Source organism: Zonotrichia leucophrys, chromosome 7 (genome assembly GCF_028769735.1).
Source record: "Zonotrichia leucophrys gambelii isolate GWCS_2022_RI chromosome 7, RI_Zleu_2.0, whole genome shotgun sequence".
In the NCBI taxonomy this organism is placed as follows: domain Eukaryota; kingdom Metazoa; phylum Chordata; class Aves; order Passeriformes; family Passerellidae; genus Zonotrichia; species Zonotrichia leucophrys.
This window is the reverse complement of record NC_088177.1, coordinates 18,811,817-18,839,520: the sequence shown is the minus strand read 5'-3', so window position 1 is coordinate 18,839,520 and position 27,704 is coordinate 18,811,817. Positions and strand designations below refer to the sequence as shown.

The 27,704-nt window shown below is 43.3% G+C and overlaps 3 protein-coding genes across 11 annotated transcripts; 1 reads left to right on the top strand and 2 right to left on the bottom strand.

Moving 5' to 3' along the window:
- Positions 1–471: 471 nt before the first annotated feature.
- NIF3L1 (NGG1 interacting factor 3 like 1) lies at positions 472–6,729 on the bottom strand. Of its 5 annotated transcripts, none has more exons than XM_064718215.1 (7): positions 6,601–6,727; positions 5,961–6,389; positions 5,081–5,243; positions 4,484–4,610; positions 3,896–4,082; positions 2,421–2,504; positions 472–1,546 (listed from the first exon to the last, which is right to left on the bottom strand). In XM_064718215.1, the coding sequence occupies exons 2-7, from the start codon at positions 6,379–6,381 to the stop codon at positions 1,362–1,364; spliced, it is 1,167 nt and encodes a 388-aa protein (XP_064574285.1). In that variant the 5' UTR covers positions 6,382–6,389; positions 6,601–6,727; the 3' UTR covers positions 472–1,361. The 5 variants fall into 5 exon arrangements, with proteins under 5 accessions (XP_064574285.1, XP_064574288.1, XP_064574286.1 ...); XM_064718218.1 differs by having other exon boundaries at positions 3,944–4,082; positions 6,601–6,725; XM_064718216.1 differs by lacking the exon at positions 6,601–6,727 and adding an exon at positions 6,520–6,583.
- PPIL3 (peptidylprolyl isomerase like 3) lies at positions 6,578–11,466 on the top strand. 5 transcript variants are annotated; one of them, XM_064718225.1, is made up of 7 exons: positions 6,578–6,751; positions 7,427–7,473; positions 8,631–8,705; positions 9,472–9,565; positions 10,188–10,255; positions 10,645–10,763; positions 11,074–11,466. In XM_064718225.1, the coding sequence occupies exons 2-7, from the start codon at positions 7,471–7,473 to the stop codon at positions 11,198–11,200; spliced, it is 486 nt and encodes a 161-aa protein (XP_064574295.1). In that variant the 5' UTR covers positions 6,578–6,751; positions 7,427–7,470; the 3' UTR covers positions 11,201–11,466. The 5 variants fall into 5 exon arrangements, with proteins under 5 accessions (XP_064574295.1, XP_064574291.1, XP_064574292.1 ...); XM_064718221.1 differs by having other exon boundaries at positions 6,661–6,795; positions 11,074–11,465; XM_064718222.1 differs by having other exon boundaries at positions 6,689–6,816.
- Positions 11,467–17,228: 5,762 nt separating this feature from the next.
- BZW1 (basic leucine zipper and W2 domains 1) lies at positions 17,229–26,461 on the bottom strand. Its single transcript, XM_064717896.1, has 12 exons — positions 26,327–26,461; positions 25,846–25,919; positions 23,910–24,086; positions 22,204–22,298; positions 21,893–21,958; positions 21,497–21,632; positions 20,815–20,924; positions 20,527–20,697; positions 20,118–20,264; positions 19,664–19,802; positions 18,727–18,849; positions 17,229–18,467 (listed from the first exon to the last, which is right to left on the bottom strand). Exons 2-12 carry the CDS (start codon positions 25,907–25,909, stop codon positions 18,436–18,438), a joined length of 1,260 nt encoding a protein of 419 aa, XP_064573966.1. The 5' UTR covers positions 25,910–25,919; positions 26,327–26,461; the 3' UTR covers positions 17,229–18,435.
- Positions 26,462–27,704: the final 1,243 nt, after the last annotated feature.

The window sequence follows — 27,704 nt, the reverse complement described above, 5'->3', positions numbered from 1 at the left end:
TTGTGCAAAAGCTTCATTTTCATTATTATGTCAAATATCTGTGCAGAAGATTTCAAACTACTGAGTAGAAATATTTACATTGTTTCTTACATCAAAATCAAGAATCCTTTGCCTGCCTTTTAATACCAGTATATAGCTTTTAAAGAGAACCAAAACATCCCATGGAGCAATAGTACCTTATCTGCCCCTCACTTGCTACTTGACTGAAGCAAGAGATGTATGGCCTGACTTTTGTATTAGAAACCTAGAGCTTTTACCTACCCCACTGTCAACTTGATTCTTCATACAGGTCCTTTCCTTTTACTTGGGATAGAAGAAATTCCTTCTCACTTCTCAGCATATTGAGGTGCCTTCATGGTATTGGTAAGAATGATGACCTTTATATAGCCTAGGTAGCTTCAGATAAACCAGTCATCTCTTTCCACTTAAATACATTTAAGTGGAACGAGGCGTGCAATTATTAGATGGAGACATTGCTTGATGAACTGCTTTTATTAACTTAAAAGGATAGAGCTAACATCTTTACAAATTTCTAATGAAATATATTTACCATCCAGAGATGGTAGGGTATACAACAGTGAGATTTTTTCTTAAAAAAAATTCTCAACAGAAAAATAACTTGGAAAATTAAACTCATTATCAGTGGTGAAAATACTACTTGTTCAGTTTTAGCAATCCTGTAATTAAAAGCCACAGTTGACAGAAACTGTTTTAAAAAGAAAATGACAAAGGCACGTGAATTTACAGCTTTGTTAAGGAATTGAGTTTCAACTTTACAAAGCTTTTTTGAATTGAGAATCTCTCTTTTGAAAAGCCTTAAAGCTGCATTAGTGGTAGACTGTGCAACTGAATACTAGTACCAACAACTTGCTTTGTGTTCTGTATTTATTTGCGTCTGAGTGGTGCCTTAGTACAACTGCTAATGCAAACAGTTGATGTCCATGCTTTCATTAACTATTATTTCTGGAATTTATTAGATAAAATATCAGTGGCTTGCACTGACATGATTTGACATAGCTGTAGTAGGGTAGAACTGTTGTGTAAGCTTAAATCTGGAGGTAAGTCAGGTTTTATTTATTTTTTCCTTGAGTATCATGGTTATCAACTGTATCTAATAACATGAAGCAGTAACAGTAAATTTATTCAATACAGTCCAGTAATCAAGTAAATGAACGTTTGGTATTCCAAAACAAACATTTATTTTTCTGACATGACAAAATATACCCCAGACTTTGAGGTACCCTATAGTACAATCATTCTGTACTGGACCAATTAAAAGCACCTTCATTAAGCTCTGCAGTTGGATAGGTCTGTGCAGGATAACACTATTGACTGAATTTTCTCTCTCCAATTTTTTCCTCCTATGCCACCTGGAGGGGATCTCTGTCTTTCTCAGACACAATGATGTTGATTTTGTTCTGTAGGTGGATGGTGAGTGCCTCACGCAGCTCTGACAGGAAGCCTCGCTCAGTGTTACTGTGCTCACACAGAATAACACTTATCCCATTGGCAACTGCATCCAGCACATCATGGTGGGACATCTCTCCTGCCATTTTGAGAAAGAAATGTCACGGAGATCACAAATGGTGCAGTTCAGGTAACCAGGTCTCTGCAGTGTATGGAGCACCTCAGCTAAAAGCTGGTGATGTAATGGAGTATAGGCCATAATGGAAATGCAACACAGCCTGCTCAGTAGGAAAGTGGAACACTCTTGTTCCAGGGTTCTTTGAAAGACCCTGTATGCAGCTGGGTCAAACCACAGAAATTCCTTGCCATCTTTGAGTAGTTGTAAATTCCGCCAGTTTGGGCAGAAAATAAAAATGCTCAGAGTGGTCTGGAAAGGATGGAGGAAAGCAGTTCTGGGTCAGCTCTGCAGGGCTACACACAAGGGGGAGAAGGGGCAGCAATTCCTACAGAATGCAAGGCAGCCTTCACATTGCTGTGCCATGGGGAATAGCTGCCCCACTGCTGGAAGAGAGAATAATGGACTAAGTGGCCCTTTGGCTAGACACACTGTGGAGTTTCTTTGGAAGGTTCTGTAGACTACATTATATTCTGTTTTGCATTAGGGAATTCTGTAGGGAATACGGGAAATATATGTTGGCAAAGGAGAAATACACAGAATGAAAGTTGCAACTCACTGCCATCAGCACTGATTTTTGTTGAGATAAATGCTGTAAATCGATGTTTTAATTCAAGTATCTTTCACTGTGCCGCACTACCAGTTGATCCACATTATTTCTACTTTAATGTTAGTTTGTCATTCCAATAACTAACCAATTTTTTCTCAATTATAAATAACAGGTAATTCTTTGTGGTCAAATCTTTCAAAAGCCAGTCAACCCTCTTATTTTTTGCTGGGGTTTATTTGTTTCTCTAATGACTGTTTTTTTAAAAATAATGAAACAGCAGTCTATTACCTGTGAGATAGAGGTCAGCTTCTGTTCCCTTCAGGACACTGCTCCCAGAACCAGCACATAGAGCAACCTTCTTCACTGGTGATTCTGCAGGATACAATGTGCCACAGTTCAACTCCCTCCCCTTTGTTGAGCCCTCATGTGTGTATTGCTAGTAATTGTTTCAGTTAACTGCTACCTTGATTTTAGAGTCAATGTAAATTTGTTGGAGGAAGAGACACATCTGTCAGTTTGAAAGAGTCATGGGCCTATAACACCTCTGACAATACAGCAAAATCCTCTGTGATATATTTTTTCCAAGGGGCAGGAAACTTCTTAGAAAACTCCAGCACAGAGGCTGGCTGCTGGTGACCTTTCTCCTAGTGAGGTGTTAGTTGGGTTTCTGAAGTCTTTAATAAGCCACTACTCTTTGCAGGATTCGTGTTCCACCACCATTAGTTTCCCAAGTAATGATGTCACTAAGGCAGCACTTTGCCTCTGAGATATACTGGTTCCTAACTTTCAGCTCTCAGAAGGCCAGTCTTAATGCAAGCTGAAAGCTGCTCCATGCCAATAAAAATTGTCCATCTGCTGTGATTGCTAATTCCAAGTTATTACATATATGACAGTGACATGAACTTTAATTTTTCCTATATATTACATTCACTAAGGAGAGGGGACACACAACACAGGGAGTTTTCAAAATCTATTAAGGTTTTACAGTATGTTGCCTTGCAATTACTGTTGATTTAAGTGGAGTCACACCACATCATAAAAAGTCTTTGAAGTAGTTTGGGAATTTTTAGTGCAATTGTCAGTCTAATAAGATTTCTGCCTCCTAAATTACAACCAGCTCTTAACAAATTTACTCTCACAAATTCTACCAGCTGTGGTCCTTGGATTTTAGGATAGGTAGCTGGGATAAGAGGATGTTTACTCCACATCTTACTAATGACCCCACTGTTTCAGCTAGTTCACCTTCTTTATTTTTCATCAAAACACTGTTCTGTGTTCATAATGATACCATAAAGTGTCTTATTCTTAAAGTGCTCTGAATTTTAACATTCAGTCACAAAAGGGAACGTACAATCAAACAGTACACCTTTGTGCCTGATATCCTGGGCAGGAAAAAAGTTTAGTGATTATATAAGTTACAAAAAATTATATCTTTCATTCAACTTGTACTGTCCTCCTTCACCACAACTAACCAATAGAATCCCATTAAAATACAGATAAGATTCTTTTCATATGACTGTAAATTCTAAGATGATGTTTCTTAACAGTGCTTCCTAGTTCTTGGAAGTAAATCTGGTGAAGACACCAGTGTTGCCCACGGTCATGCACCCACTGCTGCTCCCTGTGTTCCTGCAGTGCCAGCCCCGGCAGGCAGTCTGGCTCACCGCCCATTTACCGAGTGTCCTGCCCGCCCCAGGGCCAGGAGGATCACCGCCCATTTACCGAGTGTCCTGCCCGCCCCCAAAGGATCACAGCCCATTTACCGAGTGTCCTGCCCGCCCCCAGGGCCAGGAGGATCACAGCCCATTTACCGAGTGTCCTGCCCGCCCCCAGGGCCAGGCGGACGTGGGGGAGCCCCAGGTGCCCTTTGATGCGCTCCACTGTGTCTGACAGGGAGAGCGGCTCGCTCAGGGTGCACAGGCGTCCCATTCCAGTATGGGGAAGAAGAGGCTGAAATAAAAAAAGAGAATTACTGTGAGAAAGTTGACTCCAGATGCTTGCATTGCTGTCCACACTGTACAGGATGAGTATATTGGGCTTGCAGGAACAACACTGAACTTTACAAAGAAGTATGTATGTGATGTTCTCAAATGTAACATATGAACTATGCCAGCCATTGGAACTGATTTAAGAATTAGTACAGGCCACATAAATAGTTTGATTGCTTTGGAAAATGGGTGTGGCTTCAAATTCCCATATGCCAGTATTTCAAAGCACTGGGGTAGCACTGGAAAATATGATGCCACTGACTACTGCATTTCAGTGTTTACGATACTCTGCATTTCAGTTTTTAAGGTACGCAGCTCCCACAAGTAATACATTCACAGGAAGTAACTTTGTGATTTTGTTACCTTCTGTAGTAAAAGAATCTCGGTCTTGTGATAAAGAAGGCTGTTCTGGGACAATAATGCTACCACCTCCAGTAGTGCTTTCTGAGAGCAGTTCAGACTGACTCGTGTTTGTTCCTCACCTTCAACCCTGAGGAAAGACATGCCTGGTGCTTGTTAAGAAGCTAGATAAAATTTTGGTGTTGTAATTACTATATTACAGCATTACAATTACTAATTTTGGCATTATAATTATTTTATCCCAGTGGCTGTTCTACCACTGAGAAAGGGAAAAAAGTCAGCATTGTAATTTCAAGCCTAGATTTGTCTTGGAAGAAACAAATACGGGAATTTAACTCAGCTGTTCTCATCAAGTTTCCTGTTAATACTCTTCTTTAACACCCCTAATCTATGTGAGCTAGACTTGAGTTGCTATTACCATTTAGCATGACATAGATTGCCCAGAGAGGGACAATTATTCCTTAAGTTTCTCATTCTATTGCTGGAAAATACAGCAGCAATCACAGAGGAACAAAATTATTAGAACAGAAAAATACAATTACAGCAACTTATTGTTTCAAACAACAGGAAGAATACAACACCAGAGAGTGGAGCAGATACCTGACTGGGAGAGTAGTGAGACAAGAGATCTCTGGGATGTCTTTGATTTTGGACAGGACTGCATCCAGATGCTCAGCATCTGCACAGAATTCTACCCGGTGAGTGCCCTCAGCTGGAGAGCTTGGCGCAGTTGATGGATGCAGTGGGACAGAAGTACAGGTGCCTGAGAAAACAGTACAAGATTGCTGGCTTATAAAGCAGGGTAAGCATTCTAACACTGCTTTAGCATTTATGTTTAAGAGATGTGGCACAAAGATGCAAATTTTTCACTCAAATCCTTTTTTCCTGACCAGGACTGAGGGCTTTTCATTCTCCTGTCTCCATTAGGCACAGTCTATCTTAAGTCCAAAGAAGCTGATGGATATGTGTTATTTGCCATTCTTAATGCCATCAGTTTCATCCTAAGGATTGCACAAAACCAAAAAGAGTTCCTAGTTTGTATGACAGGCTGGAAAAGACACAGCTATTGTAATCTGTGAGCCACAATACAGGATAAAAATCTAAAATAATTTCACATAGTTTAAATACTTTGCAAACATTGAGATCTTGTATTTTATAAAAGAAAGGTGGTGATTTAAAGTCAGTGATATCATTGCACCCATAGTGGATAATAAATATGCTCCACCAGTTCCAGATATATCCAATAGTAAAGTCATGCATCTGAAAATACCTTCTTGTGTTTGTTATCTGGTATATTACCACCAAGATAAATGTCCGAAAATGCATTTAAGGTTACAGTACCATAAACATATTAGGAAAAATAAAAACAGTCCTCAAATCACATCTGTAAAAGCTGGCAGGCAAATGATGAAAGACCCCACCTAAAATAGCATATACATCTTTAATAATTTTAATTTGTTTATTCTTAACAGAATCTCACCCAGTCCCTTTGTTAGCCAGTTATTAACTCCATGAGGTATGGCATCGTACGCCGTATGTGGAGAATAAATCCCGATTCTGTTCTCCAAGGCTCGGACCACCAGCCGTTCCTTCCAGGTTTTCCACGTTACTCGCTTGAGTGGTGCGAATATAGGAGGGTGGTAAGAAAGAACGAGATCCGCTTTCTTCTGCACTGCCTCTTCCATCACCTCCTCAGTGAGGTCGTTAGTGAGGAAAAGGGTGTTCACAGTGTGGGGAGGGCTTGGTTCCACCAGCAACCCCACATTGTCCCAGCTTTCAGCCAGGGCGGGAGATGCGAAGTCATTCAGGGCAGAAACGAGCTCCCGGAGGTTCATGAGGGCGCGGACGGGCGGGCGGCCCAAGGCACAGACGTGGTGGAGAGGCGGGCGGAGCAGCGGCATGCGGGGACCTGTGCGGGGCGAACACAGGCCGGCCTGAGCCTGGGGAACCCGCTGCCCAAACAGCGGCCACGGCCGCTCGGGCTGCAGGTGCTGCCCCGCTGCCGGTCAGTGCGCCCGCCCACCCCCGGCACCACCCACCCAGTACCACTCGGTACCACTCGGTACCACCCAGCACCGGGCTCCCTCCCTGGCCCGGGGCTCCCGCGGCACCGCGCTCACCTCCCGCCAGAGCAGGGCCGGCGCTGCGGGGCGGGACCTGCGCTCGGCCCCGCCGCTTCCGCCGCGCTCACGTTCCGCCGGGTGTGAACTGAGGCCCGCGGGAGAGCGGCCGCCTCTCCCCGGCGGGGGTGGTCTGCATCAGCCCCGGCAGGTTAAGGCGTTCTCGGAGCCGAGCGGGCGGAGCCCACCTGTGCTGTGCGCGGCATTTCGGTGGCGGTACCTCGGGCAGGGAGGGAGCGGCAGCTGCGGCTGCCCTGGGTGAGGGGAGATGGGGGACATGGGGCCGGGGCTCCACCCGTGAGGGCGGCTGTATAGAGGAGCTATTACCGTGTAAATCTCTCGGCTTCTACGCAGCCACGGTTTTATTGCCGGCATTCTAAACACTTCATGTGAAAATATTACAAATATTTAAAAAATCTGATTGGGTGCAGTTACCTGTTTGTTGTAGGCGCTCACATCTGTCACGAGTTGGCCCCAAATCACACTTCTGTTAGGTAATGGTATGTGACTTTTACTTGGGAATTTCTGCCATCTCCTATTCTGCCAGCTGCCACAATATTTGCAAAAACTGATTGCTTAGTAAAAATGTTCATCCTGGGAAGAAGTTTTTCCCCTCTTCCCTGTTCTTTACGTGGTCTTTTTCTAGTTATTTTTCATATTTTATACGCTGCGTAGTTGCTTAATGCAAAAATTTAGCCAGAGTCCCTGGAATGGCGTCGTAGAAAAGTGTGGTGTAAAAACATGTAACCAACAAATATTTTAGAATCAAAACCAAATGGGGATTGGCAGGAAAAAACCCAACAAATTACTTATGTTATGTTTACAGGAAATTGCTGTATAGAAGGCTACCTCAGATTTTGATGAGCAGGCATGGTAAGAATAAAAGCACATTTTATATGTTTTCTGAAATGGTCATCTCTTGGAAAGCAAATAGCTGCTCTCCATCTCAAAGGAATGCATGTTTTACTCTGATGCTGTGAGGAGTTTGTCATGAAAAGTTCAGGGTTTTCATTTCAAACTTATAAAAAAAGATACTGGGAAAAGGAAAACAGGTTGATTTACATCAGTCTAAAACTTAATTATGCTTTCACTTTAGAGATCCCAGATTTTAATGCTGCTTTGGCATGTATTTGATAATCTAGTTTGGTTTCTTTTGCCACAGAAGCATTAGTCTAGTTGCAAGAACATACCGGTGCTTCAGCATATGTAAACCTCTGTACTCACGGGCTTTTAAAAGTATAGTAATTTGAGAAATAGAGATAAGACTATATATGTCTTAAACTGATCATACACCTTCTATAGCATCTTCATGGACATTGTGGACAGCTGTCTCCTTTACTTGTATACTTTTGGAGCAGTATGCCAGTATCAGCATCATGCTGATTTTTATTAGTTTTGCTGTAGGGTTATCCCCACAGTAATTGTTTTTGCATAGTTTAGCACTTCCCATAGAAGCACTGTGATATATATGGCCTGTAGAGATAAATGTGATTAGGTCATTGGGTAACTGGTTTTAAATTTTATGAAGGTGACTTATAAATTCTTAAGAAAAGCAGTTAATTTGCAGATTTACTTGTCTGTGAAGGCACATTATATATGCTGCCATTCAGAACTAGACTTATTAATCAAAGGGCTGTAGACATCAGTTGCTTCTCTAGTTATAAAGCAGTGAGGTATGTGCACCATCCAAAATAGATAAAACCTTGATTCTTCACCTTTACTTTCAAGTGACTGAGTAGGTCCTGTTTGCAAATGAATAATGTATTTCTGGAGTGTAACAGCATGCAACAGCTACTGCATTACCGTGGCAAACTTGATTTGTCCTGAAATGAGATGAAACCAAGTGCTTTCTGGTGATTTTACTGGAAATATGGATTGGTTGTGACAGTAGCCTTGCTTATGGCCAAATGTTGAAACAGTGGTTATATGCAGTGCAAACTTGCTTGTGTTCTTGATGGGGTTGGGAAATAAAACAGTGTCTGTTAGTATTTTATTGCTGATTTAATTATTGTTTTCTGCCTTTTGCTCAGGCTGTCACGCTGCATACTGATGTGGGAGATATTAAAATTGAACTATTCTGTGAGCGTACTCCAAAGACTTGTGAAGTAAGTCATGTACCAGGAGTAGGATTGCCTAGTGGTGAAACAAAGCAGTAGAAATAGTGAAGACTGTGGAGGAGGTGAAGTGGCTTTTGCAATTTCACCTTTTCATGTAATGCAATACCAACATTTTAAGGTGGTGCAGTGTCTGTTCCACTCATGGAACTTGTGCACTCTGTCTTACTGCCTGGACTTTCATGCCTGTTTCTCTCTTGATAAGGTTTAGTTAAGGGTGCTTCTTTTGAAGTTCCAGCATCTCCCAAATTGTCCTTTGCCTTTAAGGGGAAATAGAGCACCTAGCGTGGGATTCCCAAATTTCCATGGGATTATTCATAGCCTCACAGACTTGATTTTAGTTTGAAAGAGTGAGACTCCTTCACAGTTTGTTAGGGACCCCAGTTTTGAATTTTTACCATAAACTGAAATTGAAATAAATGTCATTTATTTTATGAAAAAGCTGAGGCATTAAGTTATTGATTACAAACTTACACGTGCCAAATAAAATTGTTGAATGGGAATGATACTTGAGAGTATGTCTTAGGCTTCTTGCTTCTTCCTCAAGTCAGACAGCCTTGCACTGAAAGCTTTTTATTCTTTGTGTGTGACACTATCAAAGGAGTTTATTAGCTATGATCTGCGGCACTACTCTGTGGAATTCGCATGGTCACAAAGTCAAGCAGAGGTAGAAGCATTGGTCTTGCCAATGCTGTCATTTTAGTAAGATAATACTATTTTCAGTTGTTTGTTAATATGGTTTGTTTGATTTTTGTAGAATTTCCTGGCTCTTTGTGCTAGTAACTACTACAATGGATGCGTATTTCACCGAAATATAAAGGGCTTCATGGTTCAGACAGGGGATCCATTAGGTAAATTCTTCTGTCTGGGTTTTTCTGTGGAAAAAATGTACATAAAAATAAGATGTAAGGACATAAATAGGAATTAGGGGTATTAAAACCAAAATGTCAGTAAAGTAAAAATATAAGAGTTATTGTATTGTTGATAAGTGGTTTTTATGATGAGATTATTTTTTGTGGTGGGCTTACAGAAGTGCAGGCATTACCCCAATTTTAAGTAATCATGCATTCTACAAACTTGAGTTTTACCAGCTGTTTCCACAAAATATGATGGTTCTGTTGACTAAAGTGGAAGCAGGTACTACTGAGCTTTGTGTGGTTTCTGCCTGAAAGGCTGCATCTAAGGCATTTGGGGAAAATGTCCCAGACAGTGTCAGCTGTTTGGGAGAAAAGCTGATTCAGTTTGGTCTGTTCATACTCATACTGAATTTAATTTGAGGATATGTCAGTGTTTTCTTCTGCTGCTTAATAGGTTCCTTATATAGAGTTATGTCTTAGTGCAGTGTCAAGGAACATGCCTCAAACTAATTGCAGGCTGTCCAGGGTCTTTGTTGTAAAATGCTGTAACAGAACATAATTTCTGGATTCTTCAGTTGAAAATCCAGTAATTTCTACTGTGGTGCTTCTTTGTCAGGCACTGGGAAAGGAGGTAACAGCATCTGGGGCAAGAAGTTTGAAGATGAATTCAGTGAATATCTAAAGGTATTTCTGTGCTCTCAATAAGCACTTACGTTTTCATTTGAATTTTCTCTACAATGATTTTCTCTTGGTTGGAGAACAATAGCTTATTATTAAAATAGGAACAGGAATTTCTGTGTTTGACAAGTAAGGCTTGAGGGTTTTCATCACAGAAGTCAGAAGTAAAAAGAATTTCTGACAGCATTTTGCATGCACTGAGGGCAAAGAAGTAATTTTTCACTGTAAGAGCCATTTTGAAGAGCTAATTACTGATTCTGATAGAATATATTAGCAACCAAGATTTGCTCTTAATAATGGTATTGAGGAAGAGCTCTAACTCATAGAGCACTTTGCCCAGGTCAGTTCTGGTTTCACAGATGTGTATTCATGCTAAGGTTTTTCCCCTTGTTCAGCACAGTGTCCGTGGGGTAGTTTCCATGGCAAACAATGGTCCCAACACCAATGGATCACAGTTCTTCATCACTTATGGCAAACAGCCACACCTGGACATGAAGTACACGGTGTTTGGAAAGTAAGTGATTCAACTGCACACCTCTGTCAGAGTGTGGGAAGGATCTGAGTATTTCAGGGCACGAGCAAATGCTTGGGAGCCCTGAAATACTCAGAGTATGAACTTCTTCTCAGAGTCCATCATGGATTAGTATTTCCTTTCAAAATACATTATTGGCTGCATAAAATGTTTTGGTTTTCTTATTTTGTATCATTTGCTTGCAAAGTCTTTGCCTTGGGATACTTGACTGTAAAGTGTTTTGAGATACCTCAACTGTGAAATTTAAATCATTATTAGAAGGCAACTTCCAGAACTTGTGTTTTTCTTGTAGAGTTATTGATGGCTTGGAGACCCTGGATGAGCTGGAGAAGCTGCCCGTGAATGAGAAAACCTATCGGCCTCTTAATGATGTTCGCATTAAAGACATTACAATTCATGCCAACCCCTTTGCTCTGTAGCCACAGAATGGTGCAACACATTCTGCAGAGACTGGTCAGATAATTCCCAGATTATGGGCTTTAAAGAGCCATCAAAAAGGGTTACTTCAGCTGGATCATATCTTTGCTTATTGAATGCAGAATTTTCAGAAGCTTTAACATTGTTTGAGAGTTGTCACAGAGAAGTCTTCTGCTTCAGAAGCCAGGTTTTCCAGAGTATCTTCCAGCATTTTGATTTTTAAGCATTGTTTTTTATACTTGTAAAATAAAAAAGTTTAATTTTTTTCCTAATCTTTGGGTTTTGCATTATCTTTTTGAGTGATGGTATGTTAACGCAATGTTCTTTGCTATTAATTTCAGGCTACCAGTTTTGTGCAACTTTCTCATAAAGTGTCATCTTCCTTAGTCAGTTTTCTCAAAAGAGTAAAGTAAAATACACATTTTTTTCCCTAGGTGAGAGCAGTTTCATAAATAGATGAAACCTTTCCCTCCCAGAAGATTAAAGAACATATTTAGAGAAGTGTTTGCTTTTGTGCTGCTGTGTTGGAATGATAACATCTTTAGCTTTCCCAAAAGATAGATGGGAGTAATTTCTTCTGCTGCTGGCACAACACTATTGCTATGAAAGAGTAAGTATTTCTGTCCTTACATAGCTGTTGACTGAAACTAGATAACATGGATTTACTGTAGCTTGTTTTTCATGATTTTTTTTGCACAAAGACTAGGGGGTAAACAAAACAAAGAGCACTGTCCAAAAGCTGTGGTCACATGGTGTTGAACAAATAAGAGCCATTTTGGACTTCTTTCTCCAATCCTGTTTCCACTCGGTGAGCATCCCTTAGCAAAGCCCATTTGAGTATATATATATATATATATATATATATATATATACTCTTTGTAATCCTAGGGAGTCTCAAGGTCCAGCTGACTTGCAGTCAGCTTCAGGCCATTATTTGGAGACTTGGCCTCTTAATATAAGGAGAACATATTTGCAAGAGAAAGGCAGAGGTATGCCAGGTAAAAATTACTGAGGTAATGAAAAGAGTTAATCAATACTTGCTCGAGGGGACAAAGTTTCTATATTCTTCATGGAATGTTGCTTTAAGCTCCCAGCCCTTGTTCCAGGCCTCATATGTTTTAGTGTAATGCTTCAGTCAGGTAAAGGATTTTATTCTTTTAGCTCTGTGCTCATCTCTTATAACCAGCAGCAGAAGCAAGTAAACAGAAGCATGCAATGGCACACTTGACTGACGTGCAGGAGGAAGGATATACTGGGGAATTTTCTACAGTGCAAAACAACTGTAAATAATTAATAATTTAAAAGTGTACTGAACTGGAAACAATTTCAGGTAGTTTTTTCCTCCACAAAGAGAAGGCTGTTGTTACATAGAAAGTGTGAAATGCAGCAGCACCAAGTATTTTGCTCTCTGGAGGACATACATTAAATGTAGATACTTTTTTTTTTTTTTTTTTTTTAGTCTAATGTGGATTGAAAGGAGAGTGATCCTATTGGGACAAAATTACAAACAAGCTTTTCAAAATTGTGTTCTGTCTGTCAGATACGGTAAGGCGATTCCAGAGGAGCAGCAGCCATGGGCAGGTCAGTGCAGGGACGATTACCAGCTCCCTCGGCAGGTACGGAATCGCCATTCCGCAGCTCGGAGTCCCCTGCGCCGCCCGCCCCCTCAGGCCGCCATGTTCTCTGCGGCGCCTTCTCGGGCGGGCAGAAAATGGCCTCGGCCGCTGCGGCGGGCCCGGAGCCCCTCGCGGAGCCCCTGCTCGGGCCGAGCACGGAGCCTTTCGCCGGGGCGGGGATCCGGGGCCCGCGGGGATCCAGGGCCGGCCCCGCGTTCCCCTCGCTCCGCTCCGCCTGCCCGCCCGGGGCCTGAGGGGGCGGCGGCGGCGCTGCAGCCGGCGTGGGGCTGAAAGGGTGAGGAGGTAGCTCGCTTTTCCTCATGGGGCAGCCTGGCAGGGAGATAACCCGAATTTTGTTGTCTCCCACAGAAAAACTTCACTGAAATCTTGAAAAAAAATAGCTTCTTGCCAAAGATTCATACAAGTTATTTAATCTTGATTGCCTAAGATGGCTATTTTAATTTGGACACAATTAGACTGTTGGACACAAGATTGGACACAAGACTGTTTCAAAAGATGTGTGTGTGTATATATATATAAAAGATAATTATTAAATCCCTGTGCTTTAAGAAAAATATAGGGGTCCTGAAATAATAAAGTAAAATTCAGTGAACCAATCTTTTAAAAGAAAAATAATTGTAATTTTTTTGTTGCTTTCCTACTTTGAGTATCTCACCTGAAAATCTGTTCCTTGCCATGTTTTTCTCCTGTAATATAAACTATGTGAATTTCCAGGGGCTGAATTTGAAATTGCTCCTGCTGTTCGTGGCCTGGTGTGTATCTGAATGCCTGAGTATCTCCCTGCTGAATGAATTGTTTTCTGACCTGAATTCACTTGAGTTCACTGACTGGCTGCTCAGTCTTGGTGCTGTTCCAGAAGAGCTATTGAAGGAAAAGATGCAAGAATGCAGAGGGGGATCTGATCTGTCAGAGATGTGCTGAGTGCAAGGTGCATCGAATATTTTTCAGACTTTATTAACTTTTTAGATAGATGTGGTGGGTTGACCCTTGCTGGGTGACAGATGCCCACCAAACCACACCCACTCTGTCATTGCTCTGCACAGCTGGACTAGGGAGAAAAAAATGGAACAAAAGGAACAAATTGAGATCAGGGAGAGATCCTTACCCAATACCATCACAGGCACAGACTTGACTTGGGGATATTAACTGAATTTACTACCAGTCAAAATCAGAGCATACTGAAAAGTTAAATCTTAACAGCATCATCCGCCCCTCCCTCCCTCCTTTCCAGGCAGTGCAGGGAGACAGGGAATGGGAGCACATTTAGTTTATCACACGTTGTTTCTGTCCCTGCTCAGGGAGAAAAGTCCATTCCTGGCTCCAGCATGGGGTCCCTCCCAGAGGAGGCAGCTCTCCATGAACCTTTCCAGCACGGGTCCCTTTCTGCCAGGAGCAGTCTTCAGGCACAGCCTGTTCAGTGCTTCCCCATGGGATCCCAAGTCTACCAGGAAACCTGCTCCAGTGGGTTCCTCTCTGCAGCTCCACAGGTTCCTGCCTGCTCCAGCACAGGCTTCCCCTGGAGTCACAGCCTTCTTTCAGGCATCCACCTGCTCTGGTGTGGTGTCCTCCACAGGCTGCAGGTGGATCTCTGCATCCCTGGGCTCCCTGGGCTGCAGGGGCACAGCTGCCTCACCATGGGCTGCAGGGGAACCTTGGCTCCTGCACCGGGGCACCTCCTGCCCTTCCTTCTCTACTGACCTTGGCTGTTCCTCTCGTTCTCTTCCTCATACTCTCACCAGTCTCTGAGTGCAATTACATGGGTGCCATAACCTTTTTTTCCTTCCTAAATATTTTATCACAGAGGTGTTAGCATCATCTCTGCTTGGCCCAGCCTTGGCCACTGGCACCCCTGTGCTGCAGCTGGCTGTGTCCTGGAGAGAGCTGGCATTGGCTCTGTCAGACACAGGGAGAACCTTCTGGCAGCATCTCTCAGAAGCCAGCCCTCTAAGTCCCCCCAGCTACCAAAACCTGGCCACACAAAACCAGTACAGTAAGTGCTTTTAATGCAAGATCTGAGGGAGCTTTTAGAAGACTTATTTTTCTTTCTTTCTTTGGGAGTGGGGATTGTTATTATGTAGAACTTGCATTTTTTTATTTTCCTTTTTTCACTGCAAATGTGCAGCATTTGCTGATGAGAGCATTTGCAGCTTTGATGAGAGTTGTCTATTAACAATTGTCCAAATAAGATTTTTACAGTTTAAACAATAGTCTAGAATAGCTTCAATGGTAATCCTTAAGTCTGTTTTGGTTTGCTTTATATTTTTAATAGCATACATAAATACCACGGGGTGACAGGTGGGGCTTTTTATTTCTAGGAACAATAAGGTATAAGGTGGATGTATCATAAGGTGTATGTTCTTAGAATTGATGTATAAAATTTTAGTATTTTATGCATAGATGAACCTTAGTTATATTGTCAGCATGTACTAAAAAACCACCTTTTTAGAAAAGGTTGCCATTGCTATAAACAATGTATATCTGAATATTCTTCATTAGAAATAGTTGCTCTTCTAATCACTGTTCAATCCCATCTCTTCAGGAGAGGCAAATGTTTTGCTGTGAAAATAATAAAAAATTATGGCACCTTTGCCTTCAGTCAGAGATGAGAGCTATGGGCTTTGGGTGTGCAGTATTTGAGCATCAGACACTTGGATGCCCACAGGCCAGAGCAGAGCTCCTGCAGTCAGCCAGGGCCACAGCAGCCTGTTAGGCTGCACTCCCATTTGAGAGATGTCACATGCTGTTGAACTGTGCTCCAGCAGCACAGTGCTCTCTTTCTGGAGCTCTTGGACTGGTTTGGAGTCTGGTATCAAACCAGAACCTTCTGAATCCTTTCACAGCACTGGGACAGTCACAGCCATGACATGTTAGGAGTGCAGTGCATTCTCATGGACTGCTCCCTTGGAGCAGCACTAGTTCCTGTAAGTTACTGTGAACCTTAGGATGATGCAGCATCTGTAATTCTCCTCAGGTGGGTGAAAATATGCTGGAGAGGCAGGGACTTAGGAGAATGATTTATGCAAGAACTTCAGCTGCCTTCCTCCATGGTGCCACACTGAAGAGAGATGTGGGCACAAGGGAACGCTTTGAACAGAACATTTCTACACATTGCTTTCAGTCAACATTTTGGCAGCAGCTTGGTTTGAAGGATCACCTTCTTAACATTTGTAATTTACAAGCCATGCTAGTAACAGATGTAGATTCATCTGTCACCATCAAAAAATTCAAATATCTCATCTTGACAGTATTGCTGAAACTTGAGATTAATCAACAAAATTTTAAAAAAGAGGGTCAGGGGGAAAAAACCTCAAGGGACAAAACCTAGTACACTCCACCTTACTTTACGAAACAGATCAGTACTGCCTCTTTCTTCCTTAATCTGAAACTGATTATTGATTGCAGGGTACAGTGAAAACGGGTAACTTCCTGATATTGGTAACTTCCTCTAACAATGAACAAAAATGTCTCTCTGGATTTCCCTTCAGAGCCATGGCAAGGAACTGGGGTCTTTGCCATATCACATGGCAAAGAAAAGCAGGTAATTATAGTTTTATGTACTGGACTGCTCTGGTTTTATTTTCAGTATTTTCAGATTAGATTTAAGATCCAAGCATCTCTTTGACAAGCTGCCTGCTCTGGTGGACTACTCCCAGATCAGTTCCCAAGTTGCAAACACAAATGTTGGTAAACTTCTACCGAAGGGCCGAAACAGAATATCAGATTAAAAAATACAGACTGTTTGTCTAAGGAAATGGAAATTTTTCTGTCAAGGACAGCTGGATTGGGATGAACAAAATCCTGGTGGCAGATACTTATCAACACTAAGGTAAGATGCGACAGGGAAAATGCTCTTGAGGACAGAAGGTTTAACCATAACTGTAAGCTAAACAACGAAACATTATTTTATTTCCATGAAGGCATTCATGACATGGCAGGATTCTGACCACAAGAGCCTCTTTAATGTGGCTCAGAAGATGCTGGATTTTGTCGCAAACAAGCACTGCCCTTATCATGCAGCACTTTTCTTTCTTCTCTCCATTGAATGCCAGAAAGAGGGCACAGGCTCCTGCAGCTAAGCAGGCTGAGGCACAGGGATCAAAGAAACTTGAACATTTGGTTATATTTTAACTGCCTTACTTTTTAGTCTGACTTCTTGGATACTTACCAAATACTGACACATAAAACTTACTTAATATACAGATGAACCTGGTTTTCAAACTCAGGGGATGTCAGCACTTTCAGCATGGAAAAGAGCACCCTAATAGCAACATAGTGTTTTAATTTAATTTTATTCAACAGTCTTTGAATTTATGCAAAAGACCTAGCACTTCTTTGTACTTCATAGTATCAGTGGTGCTTTGCTTTCTTTTCAAATAAGGAGCAGAGACAGCTCTTTGCATTAAGTGTAAGGATGGCCTTTATTTGCTTAAAAAAAAAGTTACAAAGTAAGGAAGATCACTGTAGTATTGAACAGATTGCATTGTGATGACCAATTTTTTCATTTATTTTAGCAGGTGTACTCTGGTTACCAGTACTTCAGTTAATGCTCACTGTTAGCTTACAACAGTACAGACTTCACCTTTTTTTTCCCAATCTTTCTGAATTGAACTGTCCTGAGAATTTCCATTAGGAATTAAAGTTTCAGGGAGCAGATAAGTTGTTTGGTTTAGCGTGTGAGCTGCCAGCATAAAAGAATCTCTAAACCTCAGAGGGGGAGGGGTTGTGTTTGGCTGCCTTAGGTTGCAGCAGCTGTGCATTTACAGAGCAGCACAAGGCAGCTGCTCCCCTGCCCCAGCCCTGCCAGCAGCAGTGCTTGGCTCAAGGAAGCTGCTGGGCAGCTCTGTGTGGAACAGCCCTGCTTGTGCTTCCATGCGGGAAAGGGAAAAGGAAGGCATCCCGAGAGCTGCAAGGCACCGACAGTCCCTCAGGAGCACGGGCCACCAGTGTGACAGCCAGCAGGCTCACAGATGCCACTCTTTGTGCCCCACCATGGTAACCAATTCCTGCCACCACAACAGCTTCTCTCCTGCAGTGGGGCTCCCACCTTCCCCAGAGCTGGAATAGAGGATTGCTTTATGCTGGAAGTCTGCTAAAGGGATGACAAAGTACCTGGGGGACACGGACAACCACCTATGACAGGGGCTATCTGGTGGTACAGACTGCAGTGCCACACAAGCCATCGCCTCTTCCCTTGGGAGGCTTTTTTATAGTTTAATTTGCAAGCAGACTGCCCTAAGTGTCATTCACCATATCACATCTACTCCAATACAGACAGAAATCCCAACAGACGAAATGGATTTCACTGTGGAAGGCCTTATATTACATTATTACCGTAGAAAATACAGGAGGTAGAAGGTAACTGAAAGGACAAATGCAGGTTAAGAGTCAAATCTAACAGCTCCTGTAAGCTACTTGAACATGGTTTTAAAAACTAAATCCAGTATTCCATTAACTATAGAAAACAGTTAAAATAAATTGCCATGAGAGCCCTTATATCATGCTTGATACAGGGAGGTAGGATGTAAGAATCAGAAGGACACATGAGACATGACACTTATCTACAGCTCCTGTTTGCTTTACTGAGGCCAGAGTTTCACAGGTCAGTCACCCTCTTCAGCTTCAGACTCCGACTCTGCAACAGAGAGACCTCATCAGCAGCCTGGCCATGGCTCAGCCCCAGCCCCGAGCTCAGCTGCTGCCCTGCATCCTGCACAACAGCTGCTGCTGGATCCACAGGGATTGTCCTGGCAAGCTTTTCTAGCCAGGACCAGGGGAGGAGGCACACTGGTCTCAGAGGGGCAATTAACATCCCCCACTCCAAAACCCAGCATTATTTGCATTAGGGTTCCCAAAATGAACAAGCTCCACATGGGAGCTAAGCTGATGGTTACCTTCTTCAGCATTCTTGAGCCATTCAACAAACTTCTTCATCTGCTCCAGAAAAACACTCTTTCCTTTTGCAAGATGGGCATCTTTATACCACTTGAGGATGGGTTCTTCACTCAGAACTTCAGCTGTAAAGATGGACAAGAGCAGTGTTAACACAGTGAACTGCTGAGAGCCTGAGTGGCAGCCTTTGCTTCCTCTCCTAGGAGCATCACGTACTCCGCTGGGTAGAGCTGGACAGACCTGCACTAGGAGTGCCTTCAGCTTTGAAATTCAGAGAACCAGGCATTTTGGATGGTTCCTCATGCTGGGAGTTTCCTCAGTACTTTATCCAGGAGCTGCACTTTCACTCCCACTAACAGTCTGGAGGGTTATGGAGTTATTTGAGATGGCACACTAAGCAAAGGTTCAGTCAACAGCTAAGAACAGATGCAAATTCTGTTGAAGTCCAAAGTAAACACTTCCTGTGGTGCAGATGTTTAGATTTTACAAGTACAGTACAGTCTTCAGTTTAACACGTTTCCACAGGTGCACAGCTTGTTTTTTTCAGTACCACCTTTTAAAGACATTTAAAAAGAGCCTGAAACATATTGGTGGTCTCAACCTTCAGCTGCTCACACTCAATGTTTAAAAGAACTAAGAATAAACTATCATGAAACTTAACAAAATGCCTTAAAAATCTAAATTTAGCTTTGTTTTGCAACTCTTAAGCAGATCCACTGTAGACAGGCAGCATCTTTGTCTTGCACTTCCCCATGTGCAAAGGGCCAGCCACATGCACCTCTGCATTTTTACTAACATGAGGCAGAAAATTTTTTAGCTTAGGAAGTGCAATCTTGTAGCACTGATCTCCCGTTTCAGAAGCTTTAAAAAACCCAACCAACCAAAACCAGCCCCTCCAAAAACCTACAAACCCCTGAAACTACAACCCCACAAAGTTACCTTTGTAGAAGAGCACCACTATTTTCTGGAAGGCCTTCATGAAGTGAATGTTGTCATAACAATACTCCTGAATCTTCAACAGAAGAGTCAGCTCTGACTGACCTTGGGTGGTGAAGGCAGCAAGTAGAGGGCTGTATTGCTGTAACAAGAACATCAGATTGGCACACACAGAGCACTTCTTATTTACCACCTGACTAAAGCTGGTTTTGCAGTTTCCATCAGCCACTGCTTAGAAATTTGCAACCACAGCCCCACCCCAGAACAGCTCTGCAGCAGTCACTGCCTCTGCCTCAGGCCTTGGCCTGTAATACTCCTCACAAGGGGAACAATTCCCCATCTCATTCTGTCTCTGCACTAGCAGAGTTGTAGCTTTAACATTTAAAATGGAGCTGAGACAGAAGGAAAAACAGGGTCTAACTAAGGGGTGCAAAAGTCTGTACTGAAGTTACAATACCTTCAAATGCTTAATGGCTTGCTCTGCTACCAGCTCCTCCTTTTTGTTCCACTCCACTGTGCTCATTACACTTGACCAGATTATGGTTACCACAGTCTGTTCTGAGATGTTGTTTTTCTTCATCTCCTCCTTCACGTACAAGATGATCTGCCAGGAGAGTAAGAGTAAGCAAGAGGCCACATATGGCACTAAGCTAAATTAAAACTTCTCTTCTAAAGGTAACCCAGAAGGTTTCAAAATGACAACCAACCTTCCTGATCATACAGCAGGATTCAGGACATTAAGGAAAGACCAAAATGCTCATATTAACACCCCCCCCCCACCGTCCATCATTTCAGTTGCCAGTGAGAGCTAAGTTCAGTATGAAAGAGGCCCAGAAAGCACCTGCACCTCGTGTACAAACACCTACATCCTTGAATGGGTCTCCCCGGGACATCTGCTCCTGCAGCTCCTTCTGCAGCTCCTTCCGCGCTCCTATGGATTGCTGGTTCCGAACATACTCAGACAGTTCCTTTAGTCCTGCTTCAGTGAAGTACTTGGAGAAGTGTTCAACACTTTGTTTGTTGGCTGGGAAGAGTTCCTGGAAATGAAGTTTTACAACTCTTTTGTAAAAGAAATGTGTGTTGAGTACTTTGCAGGCAAATGCTGTTCACGAAAGGGGCTTATGGAGCAGCAGAGTGGTTCCAGTGGTACTCACCATGAGCCTGTTGTCCATGTTTACCTTGCGAAGACTGACAGCCACTGCATTGATATCTTTCTCATTTATCCATGATTTGAACAGCTTGACTGCAAAAGCTGCAGAAACACCTGTGCAGTCAGAATAGTTCTATATTAGTGAAATTCAAAACACAGGGAAACATAAGGCCTGAGTACAGGGTACGTCGTTTGTCAGACTGTGCTCAGAGCAGCAGCTGTGCTTCCAACCCCAGCACAGTCTGCAGTACTTCTCCCTGCCCAAGAACACTGCAGCCTCCAATTGGACTTTTCCTACAACTCAGCATCACAAAGTCTTCCCTGTACTAAACTCAACTCTTCCTGCTGCAATTTAGGAAGTAACCTAAAGACATGACACACATTTTGCATCCTGAAAGGTCCCTCTCAAAAATACAGTGGTGCCTTGCTGGGCAACACTAGTGATGGCAGCCCCCAGTGTCAGGCAGGGAAGTCTTACACACGAGCTTTCTCAAGAAACTGATTTTCTGAAGTCTTAACAAGATCTTCCAGGTTCACAGGGGCATCACATTTACCTTTGCTAATCCTGTAGTCAATCTATCACCAGAGGAAGCTTGTGAGCTGCATGGATGTAATGTCATCACAGTTTCTACCTACTTGTCATGGTTCTGTCTCCCTACCTAAGGGAGGAGCTGGGCCACACTTACCTTCTTTAACCAAGTTCTCATTGTAGAGACTGTTGAGAATTGATGCATTGAGTGTCCCGTTGGCAAGCAGAATACCCGTCAGCATGGCCAGTTTGTTCCGCTCAGATTCTGAGAACCCTTTCAGGAACAGCAGCAACTGCAGCACAAGTAAGAAGAGCTGCATAAAACTACCATCTCTTACTAAACTCTGGCCACTGCCTGTGTTAAACACTTTTGTTTCATCAAGCTACCAGAAGCATCAGTCACTGGTAGTCATGCAAGCCAGCCATTCTTCTATGAACAACTTTCAAGGGTTGCATTTTAATAATCCATTTTATGATATAACCCTTCTACAGAGTGATTAACTAGCAGAATGTGAAGGTTTATTTGTCTGTTTATAAAAAAATCACTCCATACCTTTTTGACTTCATCTTCAAAGCCTTTCTCCAGGTACTTGTAACGCCTGATTAGCTTGTTAAAAACCTAGAAAGACACAGAGTACATTATTTTTTGCTGTGAACTATCATTTGGTTTGAATTTTAAAAACTAAGTTCAGTAAAATAGGTCTGAACTCTTTAGAGCACCCACAGCTTGGAACACTGCTGCTGTACCACTTCCAGTATGCTTAAAGCCATGCGTTATTTTTACGTTAACGCACAATTACACAAACATTTAATTTTTGACCATTAAACAGCTTTAAGTGAAATTGCCCTAATTTCAGCACTAACCTGAGCAAATGCTTGCATGGTTTCTAGGTCTTCCTGTGCTGCAAACACACAGACATTTGTGCGTGTCATGTCGTCTGCCAGGGTCCCGCCCGGGGCTGCAGGAGGATTTCAGCATTAGTAGTGCTACTCCCAGTGAGGGCACTGAGCAGTCTCCAAGCACAACTCCAGCACCCATAGCATGCAACACATTTTCCTGTCATGAGGAACTCAATGACCTGATCACCACAGACACCTCTACATTTCCCTGTGTTCCACTGCTGCACCAGAACTTTACAATCAGCTTCAATTTGAACTTTTAACTATTCTGGCTGCCTACTGCTAAAGGGATGGACAAGACATCTTGTTTCCATATGAGTAAGTTAACAGGGCCATATGAGCTCCTCTTCCCTTAAAGGAAGCCACTGAAGCTGCTTAATTCCAGCAAGTGTCTTTTCAGTGTCTGCTGCAATAGTGCTGCTTCATGCCTTTCACATGACAGTAAGTTACAACAGCAGACTGAAACATGAAGAGACACACAGTCCAAAGTTCAGTGCTGCAGAGGTGAGCTTGAAACCTTAGTTATTTAGGCTGCTTCACTAATGAAGGTGCATTCAGGTCACAAGCTCTGGTGCCAGAACACCACATCATCAATTTCTATGCCATTCTACATACAATGGAGATCCTTTGTTATGAATTAGTCAGAAACATGACTTTAAAACCAGAAGCTGGTAAGGCAACAGGATGTCAGTTTTTGTTCTGGCTTCCTCTGACTGAAGATCAAAGCTGGTCTTCCTTAGCTACCTGTTACAGACAGGGAGTTGAGTAAAGCACCCCATATCACTACTAACAGCAATGCCTTCTTCCCTTCCCCATCAGACTCATTCTTAGAAGGAACACTTCCTAACGCAGGAGGATGCACTGGTTAAGACTCTTGAATGTAAACCCACATATTGTAACCATTACAGTATGTGCTTACCTGGTTAGTGAGCATCTGTCCCTCTTTGTACACAGAGTGTGTACCTGAGTTTGCGAGACTTTTCATCATCACATTTCACTTCCTCAGTCCCTGTGTTTTCTGCCAACTCGACCACCCTCTCATTTCTCACTCCCTGATGGCTGCTAGAGCCCATGACCTCGCTATTGTCAACAACAAGTTATTTGTAACAGCATGTCCAAGACTAAGCAATTCAGATCCTTCTGTAAACAAGTTTCCTTTCCAAAATAACAGGGCAGGATGCATAAATCATAGGAACATGTCAGAATCTTTCAGGGCAACTACTGGTCTTGTTACTACAGACCATGCATCTGAAACAAGCAACCCGTCTCTCATCATTAGAAGTGATCTTGATCAGAGTCAAGATCTACTCCTGGTTAAAAAAAAAAAAAACCAAACCAAAAACCCAGCCAGCAAAAACTAGTCAAACAAACAAAACCAACCACACCCAGCACACCCGAAAATCCAAAGTACTTTCTTCTAAGCAGAGTTTGTACAATCTACACTTCAAGGAATGCAAACAGACTCAAGTAAAAGTGAGGCAGGTTACAGAGAGCATTTCTACAGTAACTGCTTAGGCACCAAGATGATCAGGTGGTTTACCACAGATTAGCTCAAACCCTGTTCTACACACTCAATGGGCTCTTTAGCAGAGATTTTGGACTGAAAGGAAATGCAGCTTTTGCAGAGTGAAGTGAATGAAGCTGACAGCAGCCACATGACAGGGACTTACCCAGCATTCCACCAGCCACCAGGATGTCAAAAAGTGTTTCTGCATAGCGGCGATAATCAAGTTTTGCACCAGAAGCATCAAGAAACTTTGCTACTGCCTCCAAGTCAGTGCCAGTTTCAGTTAAACCTTGAATAATACAGTCTTGGAACTGAGTAGGGTCAAACCTCTCTTTTTCATCTGTAAAGCAAAAATGTTGAAATAAGATTTCCATTAAGAGTTCTTTGTGATGATCATTACTTGGCTCTAATAAAGGTTACCTGACTTCTCAGTTTGATTCTTATACCCCTCTTCTCATGATAGATCGCTCTTTCCCTCCAAAACCAGAGACTTAGCTCATGCTGAAGGCAATTTTTAATACATGCCCCGATAATTCAGTACATTTAACTCCATTACTCATGTTTTATCTCAGCTTTTTGGGCCTCTCTCTGTTTCAGATGAAATCTTCTGACTGACAAACTGTGTACCATTATCACATCCGAGTCACCTGGGAATTCGCTTTTTGTTTGTGAAGACCATGCCCTCATCTTAACCTGCAGCTAGGTGAGTTTGAGGCAGTAACTCTTCCTCAAGTGCTTGGAGAAAATGTAGACATAGGAGCTAACTTAATGGCCTTAACTGCAGAGCTATTGAGCAACCTTTGCTGTTGTTAAGCAGAACACTCCAGATGCATCTTCACACCTGATACATCAGCTGATCATTGCCTTGTTTTTACTACAGGCAGGGCATAGTCGACATGCAACAAATCCACCCATATAACACAAAGCCTTAAAGAGGTCTTCAACTTTTCCTCATCTCAGTTTGTCCTTAGATTATAGAAATAATGACATTAGAAGCTTCCAAAGACAAGAGAACTCAACTGCAGATCTTATTTTGAGTGCTGTCTACAGCACAGCTTAGCCAATTCTGTTAGCAGGCTAATAGGGCATACTGGTGTCCAGTGTCAATTCAAGTATAAACACACTGGTAAAAAGCTGGGTGCCAGTTTGGAAATACTGGATCAGTTATTTTCCAGGGCATAACTACAGGGCTTATTCTTCCAGAAGAGTTGCTTCACAGCCAAACTATAGTTAAATGCTTAAAGAGACTAAACCCCTAGCAGCTGGCATTCATTTGCTGGACAGACCACAGCAAACTCTAATGTTCAAGAGATTTTTGAGGTGCTTTGACATGCAAACAGGTTCTATAAATTCAAGTGTGCTTCTGCATGTACAGCATGCCTAAAGCTGCCTGTCAGATCTGGAACACTGTTGGTATACAAGTAAAACTGTACTGAACAGAAACTTTAAGAGCATCCCTACTTCTTCTTCAGGCTGGAAAAAAGCTCCACAAAAGACTGGGTCACTCATCCCACCTCTTCAGTGACTAACTTCTTATGGAAGTAACTGCGCATGCAGAGAGACAGGCCTTTGAATATCCCATACTTAGGGGGTTTTTTGGATGTTGACTGGGAGATAGGTGGGTAGGGGGATTTGTGGGATTTTGTTGTAGGTTCTTTCTGTCAATTTTTAAAAATTTAAAAAAAGAAAATATAAGTTTTATTCAGTGGCTAAGACTGAAATTCTTCCTATGTTAGATACTCCTCAGATGTATGCATTAACCTGCAACAAGCTTGTGCTGGAGTTCCTCTGTAATTCAGGGGTACTCGATCCTTCTGCTTGCAGGCTACACATCCAGGACAGTTCTAGAATGATCATCTTTAAGGCAAAGGTTATTACAGTAAATTCAGTGACAATTCTGACGGCCAAATACTAATATTTTTATTAGTGCAGAAAAAGTTCCAGTCAGCCTCAAGACTCTGCACTTAGCATAGTCTCATGTAAAAAATTTACAATGAACACATGAAGGCACTGGTTTGCTTACTGACAGAAACCGAGGTTTTACCGGAAACATATCGCTGGCAGCCGGTCCGGGCAGCGGGCACGGTGCGGTAACTCACCTCTTTTTCTGGTTTTAAAACGCTGGCCCGATAGTGTCGGCTTCTGCGGCTTTTGATTATTCATAAAAGACACCCTGCAAGGAAGCAGAGACACCCGTGAGGACGCTGCGGGCAGGGGCCGCTCCTCCCTCCCGCTCCCGCGGCGCTGGGCGGCTGCGGGCGGCGCCGGCCCCCGCCCGGCTCCCGGCACGCACCGGGCTCCCCGGGCGGAGGCGGCCGCAGGGCGGAGCCGGGGCCCGCGCGGTGCCCGTGCCCATGCCCATGCCCGTGCCTCTCGCCCCTCGGCCCCGCCGTACGGCCCGAGCTGGCGGTGCCGGCGGTGCCTCCGCTGCCGCCCAGGCCGCCCCGCGCCCGGGTGCCCGTGCAGGGGAGGAAGAACGGGTGCACCCCCTCTCTCCCCGGCCTCCACCGCAGCGCGGCGCGGCCCTTACGGCCCAGGCTGCCGCAGCCGGCCGCCCGCCACCCGCGCCCATCTCCTCACCGACTTTAAGGCAGAGAGAAAATGCCCGAGCGGCCCGGAGCGGAGACGGGCAGGAACGGCAGCGAGGAGCGGTGGCAGCGAGAGCTCTGCGAGCGGAACCGACGCCAGAGGAAGAGGGGAGGGCCGCGCTCCGCCCCGCCCCGCCCGAGAGGATGGAGGGAAGGGGCGGAGAACGGGGCCGGCTCTCTCGGGGCCGCACGTACCGCCGGACTCCTGGCTCCCCCCGGGGGTTTCTGCCCCGCCAGAGGAGCAGCCCCGCCGAGCCCTGCCCGGGGTGACCGTGCCCATGTCCCCCGCGCTCCCTGCGGCGGAGCCAGCCCGGCACCGCAGGGACACCTCCCCTCTGGCCCGATCTGCGGCCCACGGAGCGCCGGTGATAAGTGCGGGTCCAGCGCCGGAACCTGCGGTACATCGAACTTCAGTACCATTCCTGCTGTGCTACTGGACCCTAGATTTGCTTTGCAGTTGTAATAATTTATTCTTTCAGACCCTGGTGGTAACAAGCACTTGGCGTACTGTAGTGTGTGCAGACAGGACTATCAGTTACAAGCTGTGCCCGTCTGACACAGAGCAAAGCAAACATTTTTTCAGATTCCAGTTAACAGCCTGATGAAATCCCCAAAATACTGACTTCAAAAATACCACATTCAGAGGAAGCATTTTCACCTTAATATTGGCAAATATTTGTCCATTAACTCTAAACTCAAGGCACTGATAACATTGGTGCTCATTCTAAAAAGAGAGCGTTTGTGTAAATCACAATTAATTAAAAAGCCAAGAAGAAAAAACAGAAATTATTAAAACCGTGTTTTAAGGAAACACAAAGATACAATAATAATTCCTGTTGTCAGCTCCCTAAAGTCTTTGATGTGACAAAACTGCAAAGCTCATGACCAATTGAGCTTTTTCCATTAGCTATAGTTTCTCACACTTTACCAAGAGAAAGAAACAGGAAAATTTTACCAGTGTAAAGGAATAAGACCTTTTTTTTGTCTCTACAGATTTAGATTAAATGTGATTTATTTGAGGGTGTGTTCAGGTAACACTTTTCTATACTATGCTAATTTAGGCCTGCACTGTCATCAGTGAAGCAAATGAAAATAAATTTGTGTTTATGTAAGTGAGCTCAGGATCTGAACTAATGCAATATCCGTTGAGATCTCCAGAGTTGTTTCTCATGCTAGTGTTTGGGCACAGAATAACGTTGTTAAATGTGTTCTAATTGTTAATTTTATGGCTTTGAACTATCCAAGCTGAATATTGATACCTACACTGACTCAGCTCAGCCATTTCCTTTTCTCCCTCTCAAATACCTTTACACTTGTTTTTCAGACTGCTCTCCTCATGGGGAAATGTTCCATGAAGATTCATACAGCTG

Excerpts from the sequence above, each read along its gene's own strand:
- PPIL3 (XM_064718225.1), top strand. Across the intron at positions 9,566-10,187 it reads TCAGACAGGGGATCCATTAG|GCACTGGGAAAGGAGGTAAC; the intron begins GTAAATTCTTCT and ends CTTCTTTGTCAG. Across the intron at positions 10,256-10,644 it reads AATTCAGTGAATATCTAAAG|CACAGTGTCCGTGGGGTAGT; the intron begins GTATTTCTGTGC and ends CCCCTTGTTCAG.
- BZW1 (XM_064717896.1), bottom strand. The coding sequence starts at position 25,909 with ATGAATAATCAAAAGCCGCAGAAGCCGACACTATCGGGCCAGCGTTTT. Across the intron at positions 20,698-20,814 it reads ACATGGACAACAGGCTCATG|GAACTCTTCCCAGCCAACAA; the intron begins GTGAGTACCACT and ends CTTCATTTCCAG. Across the intron at positions 18,468-18,726 it reads GCTCAAGAATGCTGAAGAAG|AGTCGGAGTCTGAAGCTGAA; the intron begins GTAACCATCAGC and ends TCTCTGTTGCAG.
- NIF3L1 (XM_064718215.1), bottom strand. The coding sequence starts at position 6,381 with ATGCCGCTGCTCCGCCCGCCTCTCCACCACGTCTGTGCCTTGGGCCGC. Across the intron at positions 2,505-3,895 it reads GGGGGCGGGCAGGACACTCG|AATCACCAGTGAAGAAGGTT; the intron begins GTAAATGGGCTG and ends TGTATCCTGCAG. Across the intron at positions 1,547-2,420 it reads AGCTGACCTCTATCTCACAG|GAGAGATGTCCCACCATGAT; the intron begins GTAATAGACTGC and ends TCAAAATGGCAG.